The 22725-nt window shown below is 37.3% G+C and overlaps 1 protein-coding gene across 1 annotated transcript in view; it reads left to right on the top strand.

Moving 5' to 3' along the window:
- Positions 1-22725, top strand: part of ITPR2 (inositol 1,4,5-trisphosphate receptor type 2) — a 502669-nt gene that overhangs the window by 415144 nt on the left and 64800 nt on the right. Inside the window, exons 49-52 of the mRNA XM_004776400.3 lie at positions 18-193; positions 9156-9320; positions 12585-12780; positions 16514-16606. Coding sequence (XP_004776457.1) covers positions 18-193; positions 9156-9320; positions 12585-12780; positions 16514-16606 — 630 coding nt within the window. The remainder of the gene's footprint in view (positions 1-17; positions 194-9155; positions 9321-12584; positions 12781-16513; positions 16607-22725) is intronic.

The following is a 22725-nucleotide window of genomic DNA, read 5'->3' as shown; positions in this document are numbered from 1 at the left end:
TCTTCCACATTTTACAGGTACACTTTCTCCGTTGTTCTCCGTTCTTCTTTGGATAGCCGTTGCTGTCTGCACATCTATGCTGTTTTTCTTCTCCAAGCCTGTGGGTATTCGGCCATTTCTTGTGTCAATAATGCTCAGGTCAATATATACAATAGGTCTTGGGCCTACATTAATACTTCTTGGTGCAGCTAATGTAAGTATTTTATTTAGCTTTGTTCTTTTGTAAATTATTTGAAAAAGTGTACTAACTATAGAAATGTAGCTCTATATCTTAATTCACATATACATAGTAAATTCTTATTTATTGTGAATTCAAATTAATGAGAGTTTGATTTGTATGTTTGTAATTTTGAGAGAGAAGGAAAAAATGACAAGTAAAAATTTTGATATATTTGAAAAGGTGACATTTGGGGCATGACCCAGTTCTGCAATCAACTTAATCCAATCCACTTTTAATGCCTTCTGTATCCTGTACCCAAAGATACTGACAAAAATGACTCCAAGCCACTGTGAACATCCTAAAGTGACTTCTAAATCACCCAAGAAAGATTAAATTATAGTCAGTAGAATTTTGAGTACCTTTTATAAAAGTGAGTACCTTTTATAAAATGACCAAAGAAAAAGGATTGCTACATGAGAAAATAGGAAATTTGGCTCTTTATGTGAACAAAACACCTAAACTTGTGAAAGGCATAGATGAGATTAATATTTTTTTCACTAAATTTTTAAAATATTAGAACAAGGGAGCATATTTTAAAACCTCAATTAGGTAATTTAAGAATAAGTAATCAGAGCACTATTCCAAATAACAATAATGTACCCAAGAGATACAATTTTAAAGGGACTAGACAGCATTCTACATGGCATATTCATAAAGGGATAGTAAAAGAAGGGTAAATCATCAGGTTAATGAAAGAAAAAATGTCCTGACAGCAAATAAATACTGCTAATATATCTGCTGAATCCCTAAAGCACTGTCTGTACCTTGTATGGGGTTTCTAACATAGTGTCCTTCATTCTGGTATCTGCATATAGGCCTTATTTTCCCTGCTACATTATACAGTTCTCAAGGATAATGATTGATCATTTCGTGTCTTGGAATGTCTTTGGTATCCAACAGGGTTTTCTTTAATAAATTAGCTAATGTGTGAGTGAAAGAATGATTGAAAAATTATCTTTGTATTCTTATACATTTATAATGCTTTGTACATAAAATACGTGGCAAATATTTATTGAAAATGAATAAATGAAATAGCCAGCCAAACTTTTGAGAATTATAAAGCTGAGCTAGAATGACCAAGTCTGTGACCACTATTATATTATACTTCTTTGAAAGTTTGACATAATATAAATGACAACTCCCAGTTAACTAGACCATTCACACAACCAAATTACCAGTTATCTTCAATCACTGTTAATAAAGGGAAGTGTACTATACATGCAAAGAGGTCTATCACTAAAGAATTCTGTCAAGTACCAAATGTAGGATTCTTAAGTTTCTTGAGGGCAGAAGCTGTCATGTCTGTAGGTAAAATCCTGCCTTCCTCACTCCCTCACTCTCAACTCCATTTTCCTCCCACTTAATCCCTAGCATTTAAACATTCATAAATTCTTTATATGAACCAAACTTGAACTTTCAGTGTTTTGGAAACCAAGTTAACTGAGGAATCTTCAGGTATTTATCTAAATTTTTCTAACCCTATTAAAAAACTTGAGTTAGGTAAGTCCAGCTTATTATTAAAAAATACATTGAATATTGAGCCAGATTATTTGAGGAAGCAAATAATATTCACAAATCAGCAGCTGGTCCTCAATAAGATATTAGTTTGAGAGAGAAATCCCAAGTTTGATAAGTTGAAATAATAGTTAGACACTGAAAAATAATTAAGTTAAATTAAAAAAAATTTTTAAAAAGAATTAATAGCTAAATAGTGTTGGCCCAGAAATAAGAAGCATTTATCCGGCCTCTGTTATCTGATAGACATTGAAAATACCAAGAGGGGCGCCTGGGTGGCTCAGTGGGATAAGCCGCTGCCTTCCGCTCAGGCCATGATCTCAGAGTCCTGGGATCGAGTCCCGCATCGGGCTCTCTGCTCAGCAGAGAGCCTACTTCCCTCTCTCTCTCTCTGCCTGCCTCTCCATCTACTTGTGATTTCTTTCAAATAAATAAATAAAATCTTTAAAAAAAAAAAGAAAATACCAAGAAATAGAGGGCGTGGTTCTTGCTATACAGAACATTTTAGAATATATAAAGAGATAAGGAAAAACATTTCAATGTCTATTGGGGAAACCCAAAACATCTGAAGTTATATCTCCTTTCCCCCTTAGGGGACAGGATAAAAAATAATCTCTGCCTGGTTTGGTGAGAATAGTTCCACTGTAGGAAATGACAACTCATATAAGAGGCAAGTTTTATACTTGAGAAGAAATATACATTGAAATGTATCTTTCTTATTAACTGTAAGAATCTATGGGTACTCTCATATCTCTCACAGCATAAAAAATCCATTTGCACAGCCCCTCGAAATGATATATTACAATTTGCCAGTTCAGGGCATTTTGACAAAGAAAATAATCAACTTTAATTTGGAACAAACAAACTGGATAGAGTAATTGTGAGTTTGATAATGTAGATATGGATCATTTCTGTCTATAGTTTTGATATTGTATAGATTAATAAAATGTCTTAACAAATAATTATCTACCTTAACTTTTGTCATAAATAGCCAGCCAAACTTTTGAGAATTATAAAACTGAGCTAGAATAACCAAGTCTGTGTTTCTGACCACTATTATATTATACTTCTTTGAAAGTTTGACATAATATAAATGACAACTCCCAGTTAACTAGAACATTCACACAACCAAATCACTGTTAATAAAGGGAAGTGTACTATACATGCAAAGAGGTCTATCACTAAAGAATTCTGTCAAGTATCAAATGTAGGATTCTTAAGTTTCTTGAGGGCAGAAGCTGTCATGTCCGTACGTAAAATCCTGCCTTCCTCACTCCCTCACTCTCAACTCCAAGCTTATTACAAAACTGTCTGTGACTTACCATTTCCCAGGGAGGGCAAGGAAAAAGTGAAATGAAAACATAGATCAGTCACTTTTTGTAACTTAGGATTTAATATATTTATCAATTTATACTTAAATGTTTGCATTGTGTGACAGGTAAAGCCATAGGTGCTAAAATTGTAGGTATCAGAAGCAGGAAAAACAAACAAAAAAAAATATCTACCTGACGGTTAAGCCTGAAGAAAATCCAAATTCTAGACCACAGGCAAATGGAGCCTCTGAGTTTCATTTTTCTCATCAGTGAAATGAAGATGTTAAAGCCTCGTCTGCACTCACAGTTGTTGAGAAGATGGGTTGAGAGGATCAGTATGAAGGTTTAGAGCAGAGCAATGGCAGTGATGATAGAATAGCAACGAAGGCTACCATTTCTCCAACGCCTAATCCGTGAAGTACTACTTAATTGTGAAACATTGGTATCATAATCAGAAAAGGACTTATATTTCAGTTCACAGAGAGTTATTTGTTTCTGGACTCAGTGTCTTTTGTAATGTTAGAAAGTTGCTTTTCTGGAAAAGGAATCAAGTGGAAGGAAAAAGCTCAATCTGTGTTCCGAGCATTTAGTATTAGCAGTTTCTGTTTATTATGATGCCTCATTTATGTCATCTTCACTCATTTCTAAAAATCAAAGTTTTGTTTGGACTGCAACTAATTTCTCCGTCTTGTTTGTCACAAGGGTATCTCGGTATTTGAGATGTTTCAAAAATTCAGATGTTTTTCTCTATTTAAAGCATATCTTAAAACCCAGTACAGTTTTCTTCTCACCGTCTCCATTGCAATGGAAATTAACATATTATTTTGGCAAATACAAACACCCCTCTTTATAAACTTTAGATCACTTAGTATTTCTATATCACTAACAATGATAATATTCCTAGTCACGTGGATACTTTATGATCTGTTTAACCATTAATTTTTATTGTTTAGATTTTTAGATATTTTTCATAATAAATAATGCAGTAAATACCTGTGGGAGATCTTTTAATATCTTCTAAACACTTCTTATGTACAATGTTTTTTCTTTGTGGTAGTGCCTACAAATGTATAATTTATTTAATGGCATTTGTAAATTATTTGCCTTTCTTAAAGTTATTTGTAGTGTGGAAATGTTTCCTTATGCTAAAACTTGGTCTCACCATTTTGCAGAGAGAGGCAAGTGGAGTTTAGCAGATAGCTTTCTATTAGCAATAAGCCACAGTGTTCACATTAAATAGTGTCATGCCCTTAGTTACTTACCTGCAGGTAGCTCCCTGGGAGGGCTCATGTTACTGCTAATCTGTAAGGTTGAGCCCCACCATATGTTCACTTAACATACACAAATTCAATTATATAATCTGAGACAAAACATTCATTCTCTTTCTCTCTCTTCCCCCTCACCTCTCTCTCTCTCACACACATACACACATACCCTATTTTTCATATAATATGGTCACTGAATGCTTCTAACTAATTCTGATATTCAGTTATAGTAGCAGGAAACTGCTTCAGTGCTGGGGGAAAACTAGAAATGTTGAATTTATTAAAAAACAGTATATCTTATACCGCCCTTGTTTATTATACTGTTTTGTTGGCAATTTAAAAGATTTCCAGGGTGATGGTGGCCTGAAAATCTTGCCTTATGCTTTGACCATAGAACCTTATCCTGCCTAAGATGTAACACTACTGAAATGGAGATTTTTTAATGAAATCCCATAAATTTTAGTAAGGTTGATGTTGATAGCAATACAATAATGTAGTTAGTAGGTAGTTCAATAAATTCACTTTTCCTTTTCAAGGAATACTACAAAGTATTTATTTATTTATTTATTTACTTAGTTACTGGCTATAGTTCATTCCTGGAGAATAGCTCATGTTTTCCCATGGCCACAATTAAGATCAGAATAGAATTCCTGGTCAGAACATAGACCCAAATGAGACCCCCCCAAAAAAGGAAAAAAAGCATAACATAAAGGCAGTTATAAATTTCTGTGATCCCATAAAAGAGTAAAATTTAAAGGACATCCTATAGAATTCTAGAACTTTGAGACACCTTATGGATTATTCATTTCCAGGCATTTTATTATTTTTTTATTATGTTATGTTAGTCACATAATAAGTTAGTCACATAGTAAGTATGCAAAATCCTATAGAGACAAGAAAGATTTACCAAAGCAATGGGTGGCAGAGGCAATACTGGAACCCCGATGACCCAATTTCTAGTCCAGTGTCCTTCCATTATGCTGCACTGTTAAAAGTCCTGCAAAGACACATCAATTAATTATGAAGTATATATGAAAACAGTACTGTACTGTACATACTGTACAATTAATTTACCCAATTAAAAATAATGAATTTGATTCACTTTACATTAATTAACAGATGAACGTTAATTTTGCTTTTGTTTTCAGAAGATCTACTAGTAAACCATCTTTTTAAAAGGCTGCTGGAGCTAATAATACACTATGTGCTTATAAAAAAATATTAAAAAAAAAAGGCTGCTGGGGGTGGTGAGCAGGGGCATGGGCTAAATAGGTAATGGGCATTAAGGAAGACACTTGTGATGAGCACTGGGTGTTATGTAAGTGATGAATCGCTAAATTCCACTCCTGAAACTAATATTGCACTATGTGTTAACTAACTAAAATTTAAGTAAAAACTTGAAATATCAAAAAATAAACAACTAAAAGATTGCCCAAAAAGCTTACATTGATTGTTTGCCTACCCCGCCCCCCACTTCCCCCCACAGCCATCACATAATTCACCCCATCCTCAACAAAACAGAACATATATGAAGTGCAATTTTAAGAATAGATGGAAAAAGATAAAAATATTGTGGGCCAGTTACGGTCATTTGTATTGCTATTTGTAGGCTGATTCGAGTCTTTTCAACACCAAATCAGAAGGGGCTGGTCTCTTAGCCACCTTGCCCGGTTCCCACGCTCTCCTCTCCGTTTATCACTGCCCGCAAGGATCTTGCCATAGAAACAAAGATTGCCTGCATAATGACATTGACAAATGAAGGACTGGTTAGACAACATCAAGTAAGGGCATGAAAAGGGAGAATAAGTTTTTGTAACTTGTTTATTTCCATAAATATCCCCAACCTTCATGGAATTGCTCTATAAAAACAATTTATACATTTCAAGTTCATGATGCAGAAAAAAGAGTTCAAACTTTTTTTCCTTCTCAAATCATTTATTCTTGATTTTATTTTTTTTTTCTTGGTGTGAACACTTCAAAACAAAAGGACAATCTCCTCATTTCTGATCTCTACACGAATAGATGATGTCAGTGCCAATATCAACTCCATTCTAGTTTGAGACTTAGTCAAGAGAACAGGGACATATCCATCAACACCAAGCTCTAGATCAAGGTTCAAAGAAAATAAAAACCAACCTCTACATAGAGAAGGCAAACCTTTATTTTTTATGTAAAAATGGCAGAGGCCCTTTTAGGGAAAAATGTGTTCTTCCTTTTGCATTACTTGAGAACTGAAACATATTCTTTTTTTTTTGAGAACTTGAACTCAACATATTACTTTTCCTGAATGTGTAGGACCTATAAATAGTTTTCCTGCATAATTTTTTTACGATTCAGTTTAGAGAAACAGAGATCAGTAAACAACATATGAACAACTTGTCATGAGCATATCATCCATCCTTCTGAAAATTTTTTACTTAATTTTCTTTTACTTAATTTTTTTACTTAATTAAGTAAAAATTAAAATTTTTTACTTAATTTTAATTTTTTACCTAAGTTAAAAATTTTAACTTAATTTTTTATAGAACTTCTTATTTCTATGTTGTATTGATGAATTTAGTGGGTGAATGAAAGCAAATAACTTAAATTTAAATAGTCCCTTAAAATAATTCAAAGGGTAAAACACTGACTATTACTTCACCTAAACATTCTGTATTTTCTTATTTTCATGGTTGTTTATTATCAAATACCACACTTAATCTGAGCACCTTTTATATATTTCCTGAGCTTTTGAAATGAAGACCATTTATAATATTAAATTTACTTTTGGTTACCAATCACAAAGGCATCACTATACTGTAGCTATGTTAAACAATAACGTAAATATGTGATGATGAAACTAAATAGTGAAATATAACTTTCTGTCTGACATTATTCAAATTATTCACAAGATGATGAAAGAATGGAAAAGACTGATTACTGAGAGGATCATTAATTAGCACGGGGAAAATTGAGGAGGTTTGAACTTCCGTGTTGTTGATTTGGTTTGGCTATCTTCACAACATGCAGTGTTAACCCATTTCTCACGTATTTATTGATTTGAACTTCAGGAAGCTGAAGGAAATGTTTTTCCAACCTCTCAATTTTCACTTCTGCCCATTATTTAAAATCATTTCATAATGCAGTTTTTTTTTCACGTATGAAAAATCAATGCTGATGCAAAAGACAACATGTTTTCCCAAAGTTAGCTTTGGACATGTAAAGACAAATATGGTGCCACTAGATAGCTTGAAGAACTCAGGAACACTTTAGAAAAACTGAAATTTGAAATCTGTAATTGTTTCCATGATGACTAAGTTGCAAAATGAGTTGTTCAGTTTATAAATAATGCAGTGACTCTAGAACCAAATATCAGGCACTAAGTTTCTGATAACTGTGTTCTTTGGAAATCATTGCACAAAGATTTTATTTATTTATTTGACAGAGTCACAAGTAGGCAGAGAGGCAGGCAGAGAAAGAGAGGAGGAAGCAGGCTCCCTGCGGAGCAGAAAGCCCAATGCCAGTCTCTATTCCAGGACCCTGGGATCATGACCTAAGCTAAAGGCAGAGGTTTAACCCACTGAGCCACCCAGGTGCCCCTGGAAATCATTGCACACATTGTTATTATTGCCAAAAAATCTCTATGTACATTTCTATATTCCAAAATTGTGCCACAAAAGGCAATTTTAAATAGTGTTACTATAAATATATAGCACCAAGTGTAATAAAAACTCCAAAATGCTTATTGAATAACTACCACACATAGAGCTTAGAAAATAAATGCATGCAGGGTGCCTGGGTGGCTCACTCGGTTAAGCATGTGACTCTTGGTTTCAGCTCAGGTTGTGATCTCAGGGTCATGAGATCAAGCCCCACATCAGGCTCTATGCTCAGCTCAGAGTCTGCTCAAGATTTTCCCTCTCCCTTTTTCCCTCCCACTTGGGCTCTCTCTCTCTCAAAAAAAAATCTTAAAATAAAAAAAGAAAATATATGCATGAATTTTATTTACTTTAACCCACTTACATAAGTATATATGTATTTTTATGTATTTAAATGCAAAAAATCTCTTTTAATGGCTTACTTGTTTACAACAACATTCAGTAGAGAAAGTCTAGGTCAAAAAAATCAAAGATAGATATTTCCTGAAAAAATTTTTTTTTATTACATTTCCAGTATAATAAAGATATTACATCTATTACTTTTTTTTTTTAAAGATTTCATTTATTTATTTGTAAGAGACAGAGGGAGAGAGAGCAAGCGAGCACAGGCAGACAAAGAGGCAGGCAGAGGCAGAGGGAGAAACAGGCTCCCTGCTGAGCAAGGAGCCTGATGTGGGACTCGATCCCAGGACCCTGGGATCATGACCTGAGCCGAAGGCAGCTGCTTAACCAACTGAGCCACCCAGGCGTCCCACATCTATTACTTTTGATATGGAAAATACAATGAGTAGTATCTAAAGAGTCATTGTACTAAGTGCTTCATATACATTATGAATTGTTTAATCCTCTGAAGAGGGTCAGAATCCTTTTCCTCTAATTTTTCCAAAGAAATGATCAAGGCCAACTGCTGCATGACCTTGTGCAACAGTAGTGAGTGAGCGAGGGTTTAAATTCAGGTCTGCCTCGATTGCATAGCTGGGGCCCTTAATCATCCTCCCCTTTTTTCCTGGAACTGCAAACATTACAGCTTTGGGGTGTATTATGTATACACACAGATTTGTAAGCAAGGCCAAAAGTTACCAGACAAGAAAAGATAAAAGAAAACCACAGACTTGGTGAATACTAGGTTTTTGTCAATGACCAATATTTACATGACTTTCGAAGATAAATAAGACCGTAAAATCTAATCTTTTTCTCCCTGTAGCTTTGTAATAAAATCGTATTTCTGGTAAGTTTCGTGGGCAATCGTGGCACCTTCACCCGAGGCTACCGAGCGGTCATCCTGGATATGGCCTTTCTCTACCACGTGGCGTATGTCCTGGTTTGCATGCTGGGCCTCTTTGTCCATGAATTCTTCTATAGCTTCCTGGTGAGTACTTCTCCATGTGGACAATCCCTGCTGGAAAAAATAACACAATGCTCCTGCTTCTTATGCTTCTTCCTTTGATTTTTTTTTTTTTTAAGCAGGGCCTGACATTTAGGACAAATTATGTAATTTTTAGGATTTCCTAAGAAAATCATGCATTAGTATTATTTTTCCTCCTTTCCTCTAAGAACCCACATCAGCAATGGCAATCTTTTATTTCCTCCCTGAGAAGTCACTGACGACCCCACCACCTGACCCAGGCTTCATATAGCAGCTGCTTTTTGGTTTCCGCCAAATCCTTCCTTCCCCTACATTTAGAGATTCTCCAACAGAGTGTAGAAGAAAAAAAGTGGGGATGTATTTTCTTAGCCCTGGAATCATTGTACTTTATTTATAACAAATATTATTGTGACTTTAGAATGGCATATAAGTAAAAGGCGGGGTAAACTGTCAACCTCGCAAAAAGACAGTGAGTTGTTCGAAATCATTTCAGATTTAATGTGTCATTGCTGTGAAGCTTATCTACACATGTCTGATTCATTAAGCAGAATTTCACGTTTCTTCTAGATGTTTTTTTCAGGTTATCAGTTTTACCTCCTACGTATAGACTGATCTATAGCCATAAACTAGGAGAGGAGGCTATATAAATACATGATAATGTTTTGAAAACTAAAGCACTACCAGGTTAATATCATGATGTCATAGGAGCCGTTTATTTATATCTCCAACCCATGACGGACATGCAGTGGAGACCACTACCCAAAAATATAATTCCCGATACCTCAGTTGAAGATGTAGAAACATTATGCTGACCCTGTCTGCTTGGCTCTCAAGGGACAAATCCATCGGCTGCTGCTTTCCTGTTACCTGGCTAGCAAACCCATGCAGGAAGATGGAAAAGAAGCCGATTTTCCATTTACTTGTCAAGCACTTGAAAGAGCCCCTGGGAAGAGTAGATTTGTCCCTTCTGCTCTTATACAAAATTATCTTTTAGGTAGTTAAGTTAGAGGATTCAACAATCAAAAGTAGTTTTTTCTGTTCCAGGGATCCAACTGAATTCCCTTTCTGCTCTAATTTACCACCAAAAAAAAAAAAAATCCATTTTTTTAAAAACATGTTCATGATATATGAAGTCGCATTACACTCAGCACTTTGACCTGACTGTGACATGTAACACTCTGTATTTGTGCTCTAACCTTCTTGTCTGGAAAATGCATAGGTCTAGTATGATAGATTTGTACTATCAAGATTCATTAAAGAGATAATATGAAAAACATGTGAAAGGATTTATTAGATCTTTTCCAAAGAAAGGCAACTGAGAAAATAAAGGTATGTTTGAATTAGCATATGAGCTATTGATAATAGTGTTACTTTTAATTTATGTTACTTAACCTTATTTCCTAGTTGTATTTTCCTCTTGTTTTTTATTGTTCTAATCTTACATTAGTGATGCTAATTTGTGTTCACTGGGTTGCTGGTGAAAAGGATATTGTCCATTTTGACACTTAGAGATTTAGGAGGAAATTACAATGGACATAATGCCAAAATGGCATTGAAACATATTTTTAAAAATATGTTTTATATTTTAAAAAATACATGATTATGTGTTTCTAGTTTTATCCACAAATACCAATCTTTTATCCAAAATAGTAAAAACCACACTCTAGATTTTCCTTTCAGAAATAAACAAAAAGAACAATCAATCTGTCCAACATCTTACACATTTTTGCCTCCTCAAGATTCTGATTCCTAGGTATGGAATGGGGCCCAGAAATAAGCATTTTTAGCAGAAATCCAGTGGGGCTCCTGAAAGCTATAAACTTTTAGAAACCATGGAGAAGTGACCTAAAGCCCGTTTCCAGGCCTTTTTTTTTAAGTCACTGTTGAGCTAAAGTAAAGAAAAATCTACTTTTACATCAACTAAATGCTTAAGTAAGTTAAATAAGGCAGTGTCAATAGTTTGGAAGTTGAATTTGCATTAAATAATTTGTCTGTCCTGAGAAATATTGACTTTGTTTCTAGAAGTTGCTGCTCCCTTCAGAAGGCTAAGCACATAGCAAAATAGTTAAACTTTTATTTTTTGCATATGGTATTGATAAATATCAGTTTCCTAGGATGAGCAAAAAAGGTAATAGGTTTATAGCACTTATTTGCAAAACTAGAATTAAACTGGACAGTAACTCAGTACTCAGTAAAACTGAGTAAAAAGTAACTCAGTAAGACAGGGGACAGGCCCTGGTGTTTCTTCAGGTACTCTGACACTGATAATGCATCCCTTCAATTAATTCAGAAATTCTAATCACTGCCCACAGATAGCAGGAGACAAACCTTAATTATTTCAATTTTTAAAATACTATTCATTTCCAAACAGATATTTGTGACTTTTTAAATGAATGTTCACTTATTGCTTTTAACCAGCTTTTGATAATATGACAAATACTTGCTAATTAATGTATAATTTCAACTTAATAATATAGCAATAAATAAAACCATTCTTGGTGTTGATTCCAGAGAGCAAACACATACCTAGGTTCTTAACTAGTGCAGAGACTTTCTACTACTAAACACAAAATGAATAATAACCCAGTAAAGGAAGTGAAAAAAATTTTTTTAAAGTGTCATATTTTTGCTTATATTTCTGTTTCCAAAATTACATACTAAAGTAATAGGTTTTGCCCTCGCTATACGGCTTCAGTAAGGAAAGGTCCTTCCATTTCTCAAATATTTTAAAATTTCCCATCTTTTCTACTGCAGCAGGTTCATAAAATTGTTTTAGCAACTTCACTCCTAATTCCTTGATTAAACAATAATGGCTGATGACTCTGTCAATTATTCATCACTTAGGTAGACATAATTCAGCATTTTCACTTTAGGTATCTTACGTATTGCAGAGACAACTGCAGAATATCAGTGAAGCTAAAAATAAGGAATAAGTCGTTAAGTTGGTTAAGTACAGTATTATAATTTTTCTAAATTCAAATTTGAAGCTATGCTATTTATGTATCATACAAAATTGAAATTATGTTGGTTATGAAACCAACAGATGCACACAATGTGCTGTGTTAGAGTTATCGTTATTGAAAAACAGTTTATTAATGTGCTCCAACTGTAGACAACACATGCATCTTGGTGTGTTTTTAAGGTATCGGTCAGGTCGTTATTTTTTTCACAGATAAACCAAAATGGCTTACATCTGTATTCGTAACCACTTTTTATGTTTATTCAGCTTTTGCACCGCTGCTTCTTTTTCTTGTTTTATTTCTGTAGCTTTTTGATTTGGTGTACAGAGAAGAGACTCTGCTTAATGTCATAAAGAGCGTCACGCGGAATGGCCGCTCCATCATTCTGACCGCCGTCCTGGCGCTCATCCTCGTCTACCTGTTTTCCATTGTTGGGTTCCTTTTCCTGAAGGACGACTTCACCATGGAGGTGGACCGGCTGAAAAACAGAACTCCTGTGACAGGTATTGCTGCTCCCACTACAAGACCATTCTTGTGGCAGATTCGACTGGTCCACAGCTTAGGAGAGTTACAAATGAGCACTAATGGAGGAGGTGTTTCCTTTCATTCCTTAGAAAACGTGTTCTCGGTCACTGAGCGCTCATGAATGTGAAGGGTTCTCCCGCCATCCGCTGTCAGTGGGTATAGGAAAATCGTGATTTAAGAAGCATCATGTGGGCTCCATCTCAGGGAGTAAGTTCCACCAGTGCTGACTCTATTCCAACATGGCCAGCGACGTCAGTGGGGGACAATGGCTTTGGGATTCTCTTCCTCCTTTTTCCTGTCTCCCCCAAGAACATCTAGTATCATTCATAACCATTATTCCATATATGTTTGCTCATAGTACATCGTATTGATTATACTTAAAGAATTGAAAATGGTAAATGTTTTGATTTGGAAACCATCAGGTAGTAAGAAATTGGATATGGAAAAAATGCTCAGAATACTGTCATTAAGGAGCTGAGTTCATCAGTATGTGTTGTCACAATTTCTGGACGACATTTATTTCTGTTGTCTGATTGGTTAAGCATCACCTGTTTACACTTACTGTGAATCCTGGGATGTGAGGGCTTATTCTTTCCATCTTACTTTGAATTTTTAATCATCATCTTTTCTAATGGCTTCTTCTTCCCCCATGCCTACCTTTTGTTGTTCAGGTTAAATTTCTTTGTTACTCTTTTTCCTCCTCTCCTGCTTTGCTGGATACAAATCTTAGTTCTCTACTTCCCTGCTTGTTTCTCTGGATGATTCTGTAGCCTATGAGAATGGAAACCACAAAATGACTTTCCCCTTAAGCCCTTACTTTAGAGGTATGATTTATTTAGTGGTGATTTATTAACAATATTCTTTCTTCACTTTAACAAACATTTCTTGATTATTAAATTGATGACATTTGGTAGTATCTTTCTTAGGCTATGGGATAATTAAATGGTATACAGAGCTATTATTAAGTCTAAGTGATCAGAGCACAGAATAGGAAAGTTATCTCCATAGATTCAGTTGTTAAACTTGAGATCGAATTTACACGAAATATTTTGTCACTACCTTTCCTCTTCTCCCTTAAATGTTACTTTTTCCAGAGTTTTACAGATGTAAATATTTGGAAGAAAAGCTCCTATCTATAAATAGCCTCTAAAACTCCACTTTTGCAAAACTATCTGTGAATCATACACTATCTATTCTCAAAAATCTTCAATGTTAATTATTTGTTATTTACTAGGCATGATCACATTGAGTTATTCAGTACAGGGTGAGTCTGAAGCTGAAGCGTCATGATTCCTGAATCCAAAGTTGTTCCATAGTTATTGTTTTATGAATCTAGTAGTAAGTATTTTTGTGTTATATAAAAAGGCAGTGCCATTATGAATATATTTTTCTTAGATATACAAAAATATTTTCTCTCTTTTTTCTTACAAAATGGGCAACATTAGACCTAAATTGTCAAGACCTTTATAAAAAATATGCATATTTATTAAAAAAAACTGTTAAATAAGAGAACGCATTCATAAATACTATCAAAATCTTGATTACGAGAACATTTAATAAAATTGAACTCTGATTCTTCAAAGATTGAGAATTTTTGTTGCATTGGCTGAGAATGAATGTGATACTGTTCTCTGGGAAAAGCACCCTTGCTTTCATAATATTTTTAATTTAATTTGTAATGCCATCTAGCATGTCAGTTGGTAAATAGCATAAAGTTTATTTTTTCAAGTATTGAACGCTATTGACTCCCAAAGTTGAGTGAAATTATCAAGAATAACATGCCTAGCAAGTGACATCTAGAATGCAGAAGTCTGCCGTTGCTCAGGGAGTAGGAGGTAGTCATCGGAAAGCCAGGAGACGGGAGCCCCGAGGGGAGGTTGAGAGTGCCAGAGCCCAATTGCAGTGCATCACAGGCGCCTTTGAGAGTGGAGGATGGATAATTTGCAAATGGCATTGGGAACTGAGGAAAATGCAGATCCTACCTCTGGGACCAGTGGAACCGGCCCTCGATAGAGGAAGAGCGGCCACTTGACAAGGTTAAAAAGCCCAGGGAGCTGGAGGCAGTTTCTGTTGACACGCGGAGATCACGGTTTCTCACATGTGTCCTTCCTTCCCCCTTCTCAGTGCCGCCCTCCAGTTTCCCATCCCCGTGTCCTCTCACCAGAAGACTGCAGGAACCTCCCCTGTGGCTCCCTCTTCTTCAGCCTGTTCTGCTCGATTCATTCATTCTAAGCACCATTCTGTTTGGGTCTCTCATTGACTCAAAAACTTCGCTGGGATCTCCCCTGGCTGGTTTTAAACATCAGTCTGGGAGCTCTGGTCACTCTGCTCCCATGTCTGTGCCTTTGCTGGCCTCTGGGCCATTTGTGATACAAACTGCATCTGGGATTGCCCCCCCCCCTTTTCTGTATGTAAATCCTATGTCTCCTTCAGTTTGACCCTTCCCCCAAAAGCCTTGTATTCTTTGTTTTCTTTCTAAAATTCACTTCACTCTCCTAATGCACTGAATAACATGAACTGTCCTTCCCTCCCACCACTCAAGTATCATCCTGTCTCTGCCCCTTGGTATTCCCTAGTTGTTAGGTCTGCAAGGCCTCCACTGGGCATCATCAGGGCCTCGCAAGGATCAGAAAGTATAAAGTAAGGGAATGGCCACCAGGACACACTCAGAAACCCCATCACTTGCTTTCTCTCTCTCTCTCTCTGACCACCAGAAACCCACTCCTGCACCAAATGATGTACCCACCCTTTCCCCCAAGTTTGGCCCAATGAGGGGGCAAGGAGTGATGGCGGCAAATGTGTGGCTTCCCTATTGAGGCAGACAACCTAATCCTGTTGCCTGGTCCTTCTCCCAATCACACGTCCTAACTCTAGCTCTCCCTTTTGCCACTTCTGCCCTCATCTCATCAAAGAATCGGGGTAGCCTTGGTGTGGTATTGCTCTCATATGCACGTGAATATTTCCTACCACTTTGTATATAAAAATGAACTTACTCCTGTCCCTCCAACTTATGGACTTTCCTTGATGACTTTGTTTGCAACATTGGTTTGAGAGGTACGAACCTCTTTACTTTCAATTTGTTACTAAGAAAAGCAATGAAATGTTTTTATTAAGTTTTCTCACCAGATAGGAAGGTTACTATCTTCTGTTCCATTCTGGCCAGGGAAGAAGGTGGTACATGAGCAAGCAGGTGGATCTTTGGGAACTAAAGAAGAAAAGAAAGATCCTGAGTAGGATCTGACAAAAGATTCTTATATTTATAAACCCTGCTCTCTAAACCCCCAACTTCACTGTTAGAACTGCCGTGATGGGCAAGTCTCAACCTGCTATAGGGACTGACCAGTGGGTTGAAGCTCAAGGAACACCAACTGCTTTGGGGGAAGTGTGCTCCTGGCATCCCAGGTCTGATCCGTGAATGCACTTGGCCGTCAAAACATTGTTACACATAGTGGTTAGGGTCTACATTATTATTAATAAAGATATAAGAAGCTTATAGTGGATTGGCCTGTGAACCTATTCTCTATTTATAAAATTGTTTCCATACACAAAACTGTGTTCAGAGTTCCAAACCAACTTACTAAAGAAGACTTCAGAAGCACAGCTACATTGGAGTGGTAGTGCCTTTGATTTATGTGCCTTTACAAACGTATGTTCTTTGCTTGTCATTTGCATATTTGTCTCTATACCATATTCTGATTTGTGTGTTCTCAGGTAGTAATGAAGTTCCTACTATGACTTTAACTTCAACGATGGAAACATGTGGAAAGGACAGCTGCTCACCCACAATACCGGCTTCAAATACAGGTCTGTGAAAAGGGCCCCAGAACAGTACTAACTTGATACTTTGCAGTTATGTTTTTTTGGAAAATGTTATTACTGCTAAAGGAGTTGCTCTAAGAATTTCATGGTGGGTTGAAATAGAATCACGGCGTTTAGGTAAAAGGACCCAAAAATTTCAGCCTAGAGAAAGGATTCCTGTATCTGTCATTTTGCATCCCCACCCCCCGCTTCCTTATATTATTTCTATTCATGAGAATTTATCAGATTTACTCTGAGGGACTGCTGCTAAAAATACTGTAACTATATTGCAAACACATGCCACATGGAGACCCTTCTAATTATACAGCCTTTAACAAAGAATCAGGAAACGCACGGGCTTAGAACTCAAAAGGCTTGGTATAATCCTGGGCTTTCCACTTTCTAGCTGTCTGTCTTAGATACGTTATGCAAATTTCCTGGACCTAGTTCAGATGGTTTGCCCAGAGAGGGAGGGAGAGAGAGAGAGCAGACAGAGAGACAGAGAGAATATGATACTTTCTCTGTTTCCAAAGGAGCAAATGGAACCGTGCTCATAAAAAGAATTTTTTAAACTCTAAATTGTTCTCAATGGTTTGGAAACTATGGCGTATGTGAAATTTAATGAGCTGTAGAAGGAATTAGTGATCTCTTTCCAGAAGCAGCAATGATTTAGAGAGTATATATCTTTAAATATTTCAAGAGTTTTATATATTAAAAAAGGAGTGGCATTAGTCTGTGTTACGTCTAGGAAGGGCAAAATTGGACTGGGAGGAGACGAGGGATGGAAAAGTAAATAAGACCAGTGTGGGGCTGGAGTCCTCCGTTTCCATCTGGGAGCACATTCGTCTGATAGTAGTGAAAGGGCGGCCCTTCCCAAGCTGCCTTTTTCCTTGAGATGTTGGGTTGCTGCACTAGGGAAAATGTATCATGCCTTCTACAGACAAAATCTTTCATGCTTTATGACCTAAAGGGGGAAACACATACATGCACATTCCATCCCAAAGTCCCAGCAGCTCTAAGAACTGAGAACAGCTGCCTCCAAGACTTCTTCCCCCACTAAAGCCTGGCTAGCCAGTGCAGGCTTCCAAACGACAAACCAGCTCATTCCTTGCTTGCGTAGCTTTACTGTGCTCTGTAATTTCTAAAATCCTGTTCCATGCATCCTCCACTTGAAACAGCTCCAGTTTCCGCAGCCTTCCTCACACAGTCTAGCAGTGACTCTTGATGTCACACTCCAGGGCAAGAAGCTGAGCGGAGTTATCATATTCTGGATTGTGGAATTTGGAATCACACCCTACCCTTGACCCATATGTGGCTGACTCGGCTAAAATGCCTTTCTTCCGTGGTTCAGCTGTGAAGCCATAATTGCCTGTCCCCTACCCATGTAATTAGGAGTTTGGGATTTCAAATATAAAACGATGCATTTATTTTTATGTATTTCTGCCAAGTAAGAATCCAAGGCCATCCCAGCTTGTCCCAGTAATAGATGAGGGATTTCTTGGACTAGGTGATCTCTAGGTTTCAAGCCCCTTCCTGTTCTCACATGCCACGGGGTTCGTGGTATCTTCGTGGATCCTGATTCTATGAAGCAATATGTTTACTCTCTCTGTGTCATCCTCGAGCTGATAAGCTACAGAACAGGAATTGGCAAACAGCCCACACGGAAATGTGACTTGCCACCGGTTTTTGTATAGCCCTCTGGGTAAGACTAGTTGTAACCTTTTGAAAAAGTCTTTTCTTTAAGGAAAAAGATGCCATGGAGACTTTATGTCACCCACAAAGCCTAAAACATTTCTTCTCTGGCTCATGAGAAAGAAAAAATCACAACTTCTGCTCTGGAAAATTTTCATTAAAACTGCTAGGAATGTTGCATGGGACAGTGCTAAAGACAAATTCTTTAGCTCGTTACTAGAAATATGCTTTCAGACCAACATAGTCATGTTCCATGCAATTCTTCAGCCACAGAGATCTCTGTCTTAAATAAATGATCAGTTAGCCCGTGCTTCTCCATCTTTAAAAAAAATCACGAGACTCCTCAGAGCCTCCTTGCCAAAGCCCAGATACACAGTGTCTGTTGGCTCCCCAGTCTGAGGTTAGTGTGAACCCTTACTGGCTTCCCTTGATGCCACCTTCTTCCCACACTATCCTTTTTAATGATCCATTTTGGTATATTGTCTTGGGGAACAGCATCTAGCTCATTTGTCAGCAGCTTGCTGAATCTGTCACAATCCCATTCAGGTCTACACATGCTCCTCTCCTGTTATTATTTAGGATTTTAAAAAATACCACAGTAAAAACTTGGCTATCATTTTAAGTAGCTGGGTAAAATTAAATAGCTCTTAGGATCCTTTGGCCACCTGGAAGTTCAGGTTTTTTGTCTCCAGTACTTGTTATCTTATTTTCAACTGGACACTCTTTCTCCTTAACAGAGTGTGAAAAATAATGGGTTTAAAAAAAAATGTACTTTCTCCTTAGCGAGAATGTTCTAATAGCATGGTCCCGAAGATATTGTGACTGTGTTCCTGCCTTACTCTTCTATCTCTGAAAATGACCTTAGAATTATTTCCTTTGTATTAAAGCGAAGTCAGGTCACTGCCTGAGCCTCTTCTTCTGGAGTGAGATCTTCCCAGTCATATGTGGTGTGAACATATCCCAGGATGTGGCGGCCTCGCTCTGTGCAATCTTATAAATCTTAGGCTCTATACAACCGTTATTGCTAATCAGCCTGCTAATCAGTCTGCTGTCATTGTTTTATGTCTATTACTAATTTTGACAGTTTGACCTTAACATTTAAAAAAAAATGAAGTGCATATTTTTGTAAAACAGGAAATTCATTAAGTCAATTTGGCACAAATCCTTGATCATGGTAATGGTGATGGTGATGACATTATCCTAAAATCTTTGTTCATTCCTTCCTTCATTCCTCCAGCAATATTTGTTCAGCCTGATCTATTGGCCTGCCCCCATGCTGGGTGTTCAGGACATAGTATGGAGTAGACAAACATAGACCTAGGGAACTTTATAAAATAGTAGGGTGGAGGGAGACACAAAAAGTTATAAAATATGGTGAATATGACCAGCGGTGCTATGACCTATAATCACAAAAGAGCTTGACTGTAGGCAGAGCAAACAGAAAGGCCTTTCTGAGGAGGGATTATTTAAACTGAGACTTAAAGCATGAGAAGGATGCAGTCACACCATTCCAGGCACAGGGACCAGCATGAGTAAGGGCCCTGAGGCATGTCAAGGATAGATAGATACTATTAATTATCCTCACATTATGGGTAAAAACACCAAAGGATACAAACTTTCAGTAAGATCACATTGCTAGCAGAATAATCTAGATCTCTGATTCCAAGGCTTGTTCTCTAGTCTTCTAAGTCTTAGTGTCTTCTAGCTCCAGGATTAATCTCTGTACATCTTTTTCTTCCCTAACCCAAAATTAGATTGTTAAAATTCTGCCTATCAAATTGCCTTTCAACTAGAATGCTTGGGTGACTTTTCTGTATGCATGCTCTCCTCTAAAGGCAATTCTTTAGACATAAATATTCTTAATTATGTATTTCACCCCCTGGCCCTCCCGGCCATTCTCCCACATCAAGACGTTTGACCATGCCTGGAGACATTTTTGGTTGTCACAGCTCTGGGAGGAATGTTTCTGGCATGTAGAGACTAGAGGCTAAGGGGACTGCTAAGCTCCCCCCAAAGCACAGGACAGCCCCCCTCAGCGAAGAACTCTCCAGTCTATAATGTCAATAGTGTTGATGCTGAGAAACTTGGTCCCATCACAAAGTCTGTTCGGATATTGGTTTATAAGTCTGCATACAAACTCATAAAAGCCTCTACAACCCATTTCTCACCTGATTTATTACACAAGGAACAGAACTTCCCTTTTCTCTATGGACAGATGGGGATAATTCTTCCAGGCTTATTACCCCTGAAGCAACGTCTCCATGGTTTTAGGCTTCACCTGAGCTGGGAGTAGGGGAAGGCGGGTATGATTTTGTAGTAAATCTCCCAGAGAAGGAAGAAGAGGATAGTAGGGGAATGTCAGTGCTGGAGGTGTGGCAGGGACACTGTTGGGAGCCTGAGCTGATGGCAGTGGCTTCACACCATCTAGGGTCATTTCTAAATCAGTGTTTTGAAACTCCAGGAATGCCTGTTATTCATGTACCTACTCTTTCCTCTGTGCCCTCTTTTGCATTTGTTACAGTAAGTGGTAAAATTCATCTGACTGAGAATTCCACAGATTTGATCTTCTAGCCCTTGCCACCTTTAAATCTCAGCCACACGTAGCTTTTAACCGCAAGGGTAGAGGAAAAGCTAGAACCTGGTGTTTGTTGTGCAGCATGGGTCGCTTAGGTTTAAAAATAACTTGTCCATGTCTAAGACCAGAATTAAATTTTAATTTGCCAACCCTAGTGTGCGTTTGTGACGGCCCTTGGTTTGTTACCTTGTGGACAGCAGGTCCACATTACAAAAGGCCCAGACTGATACGCAGCAGCAGAATAACAAGCCTCGTAGTGATTGGGAAGCCCAGCAGCTGGTCCCCGAGGAAGCTCCAGTGGATGCTGATAGGGTCACTGTCCAAGCAGTGGCACATTCGCAGGGTAATGGGCAACCAACTGTGGCGGAGAAAAAAAATAAAAAGAACTTTTATTTTATTTGCTGCAGACCTACCTGACTTCTTAGACAAATATAATCACTTACCAAAGGGGAAAAAAAAAAATTAAAAACAGGCTTTCTACAAAAGTGAGGCCTATTTTAAGGCAATTTACAAAATATCATTATGATTATTTTCTAAGTAAGGGTCATTTGTACAGAAGGGGGAGGAAGTGCACAGGTATCTCACATGTATGAGCAATTCAGATTTAATATGTTTTGGTATTTTACTTTAATAAAATAGACTGATGAGTAGCTGAAACTGACCAGCCTTGGTGCCACTCTATGTTTTGGCTTCCCACAGGGTGCCCAGCATTTTAAATTTCTCTTTCTAGTTAACATTAAAAAAAAGAAGAAGAAGAATTTCCATAATGAATTGATTAGAATTAAAGTTTAAAACTAACAAACAAGAGGTTTTCAATTGCACTCAGACTTTCAGCTGTTTTTCAGTGGCCATCTGAGCCATCTGTTGTTTCTAAGAAATCATAAAAAAAAATGGGTACTTTAATTATTAAAGCAGAAAAATAGCATTATTAAATACTCTTATTCAAGCATGTCCAATACTCAAAAAAACGTATAGGCCAACACCTCAGATCAGAGTCAACAGAATATATTTTATCCCTTTCTTTATATAAAACACTTTAATTTCTGTTATGAATTAAGAAAGGTACTCTATTTTACTAATACTCAATTGAAAATGAGGGTAATTTGGTCTCCTCTTGTTCAAGTATAAAGGTGGCTATGTTAGAACTTTAATTTTCCATAAGATTTTATAGTCATCTCTCAGTAATAATGATAATTATGACCCCTAGATTTGTTACCCTTATGTGCCAAATGATGTTCTAAGTTTGTTACATGTATTATATTTAGTTTTTAAAATGCATCCACATTGCACATCTATTTCCACTAATTCAGTTCTTTCCTTTCGCCTGTATGCAAGCATGCACTCTCACTTCTTTTTTTTTTTTTTTAAGATTTATTTAGAGAGAGAGAGAAAATCTCAAGCAGACTCTGCTGAGCGTAGAGCCTGGTGGGCAGGGCTCAGATCTCACAACCCTGAAATCGTGACCTGAGCGGAAACCAAGAGTCTTAATGCTCAAACCAACTGACCCATCCAGTCACACCCCTCTCACCCCTTTTAAAACCACCTGATTTCGGGGCGCCTGGGTGGCTCAGTGGGTTAAAGCCTCTGCCTTCCGCTCAGGTCATGATCCCAGGGTCCTGGAATGGAGTCCCACATCGGGCTCTCTGCTCAGCGGGGAGCCTGCTTCCTCCTCCTCCTCTCTCTCTCTCTCTGCCTGCCTGTCTGCCTATGTGTGATGTCTGTCTGTCAAATAAATACATTTTTTAAAAAATCTAAAAATAAATACATAAATAAAACCCCCTGATTTCATCATTACTGCCTCGCCACTCTTCGCTAGCCCATTATTTGGTCTTGGACCTGAAATCTCCTTGCTTCCTCA

The sequence above is a fragment of the Mustela putorius genome, unplaced genomic scaffold, assembly GCF_011764305.1.
Source record: "Mustela putorius furo isolate JIRA1106 unplaced genomic scaffold, ASM1176430v1.1 tig00537227_pilon_pilon_pilon, whole genome shotgun sequence".
In the NCBI taxonomy this organism is placed as follows: domain Eukaryota; kingdom Metazoa; phylum Chordata; class Mammalia; order Carnivora; family Mustelidae; genus Mustela; species Mustela putorius.
The sequence above is the reverse complement of the archived record's forward strand: the minus strand, read 5'-3'. Positions and strand labels throughout refer to the sequence as shown.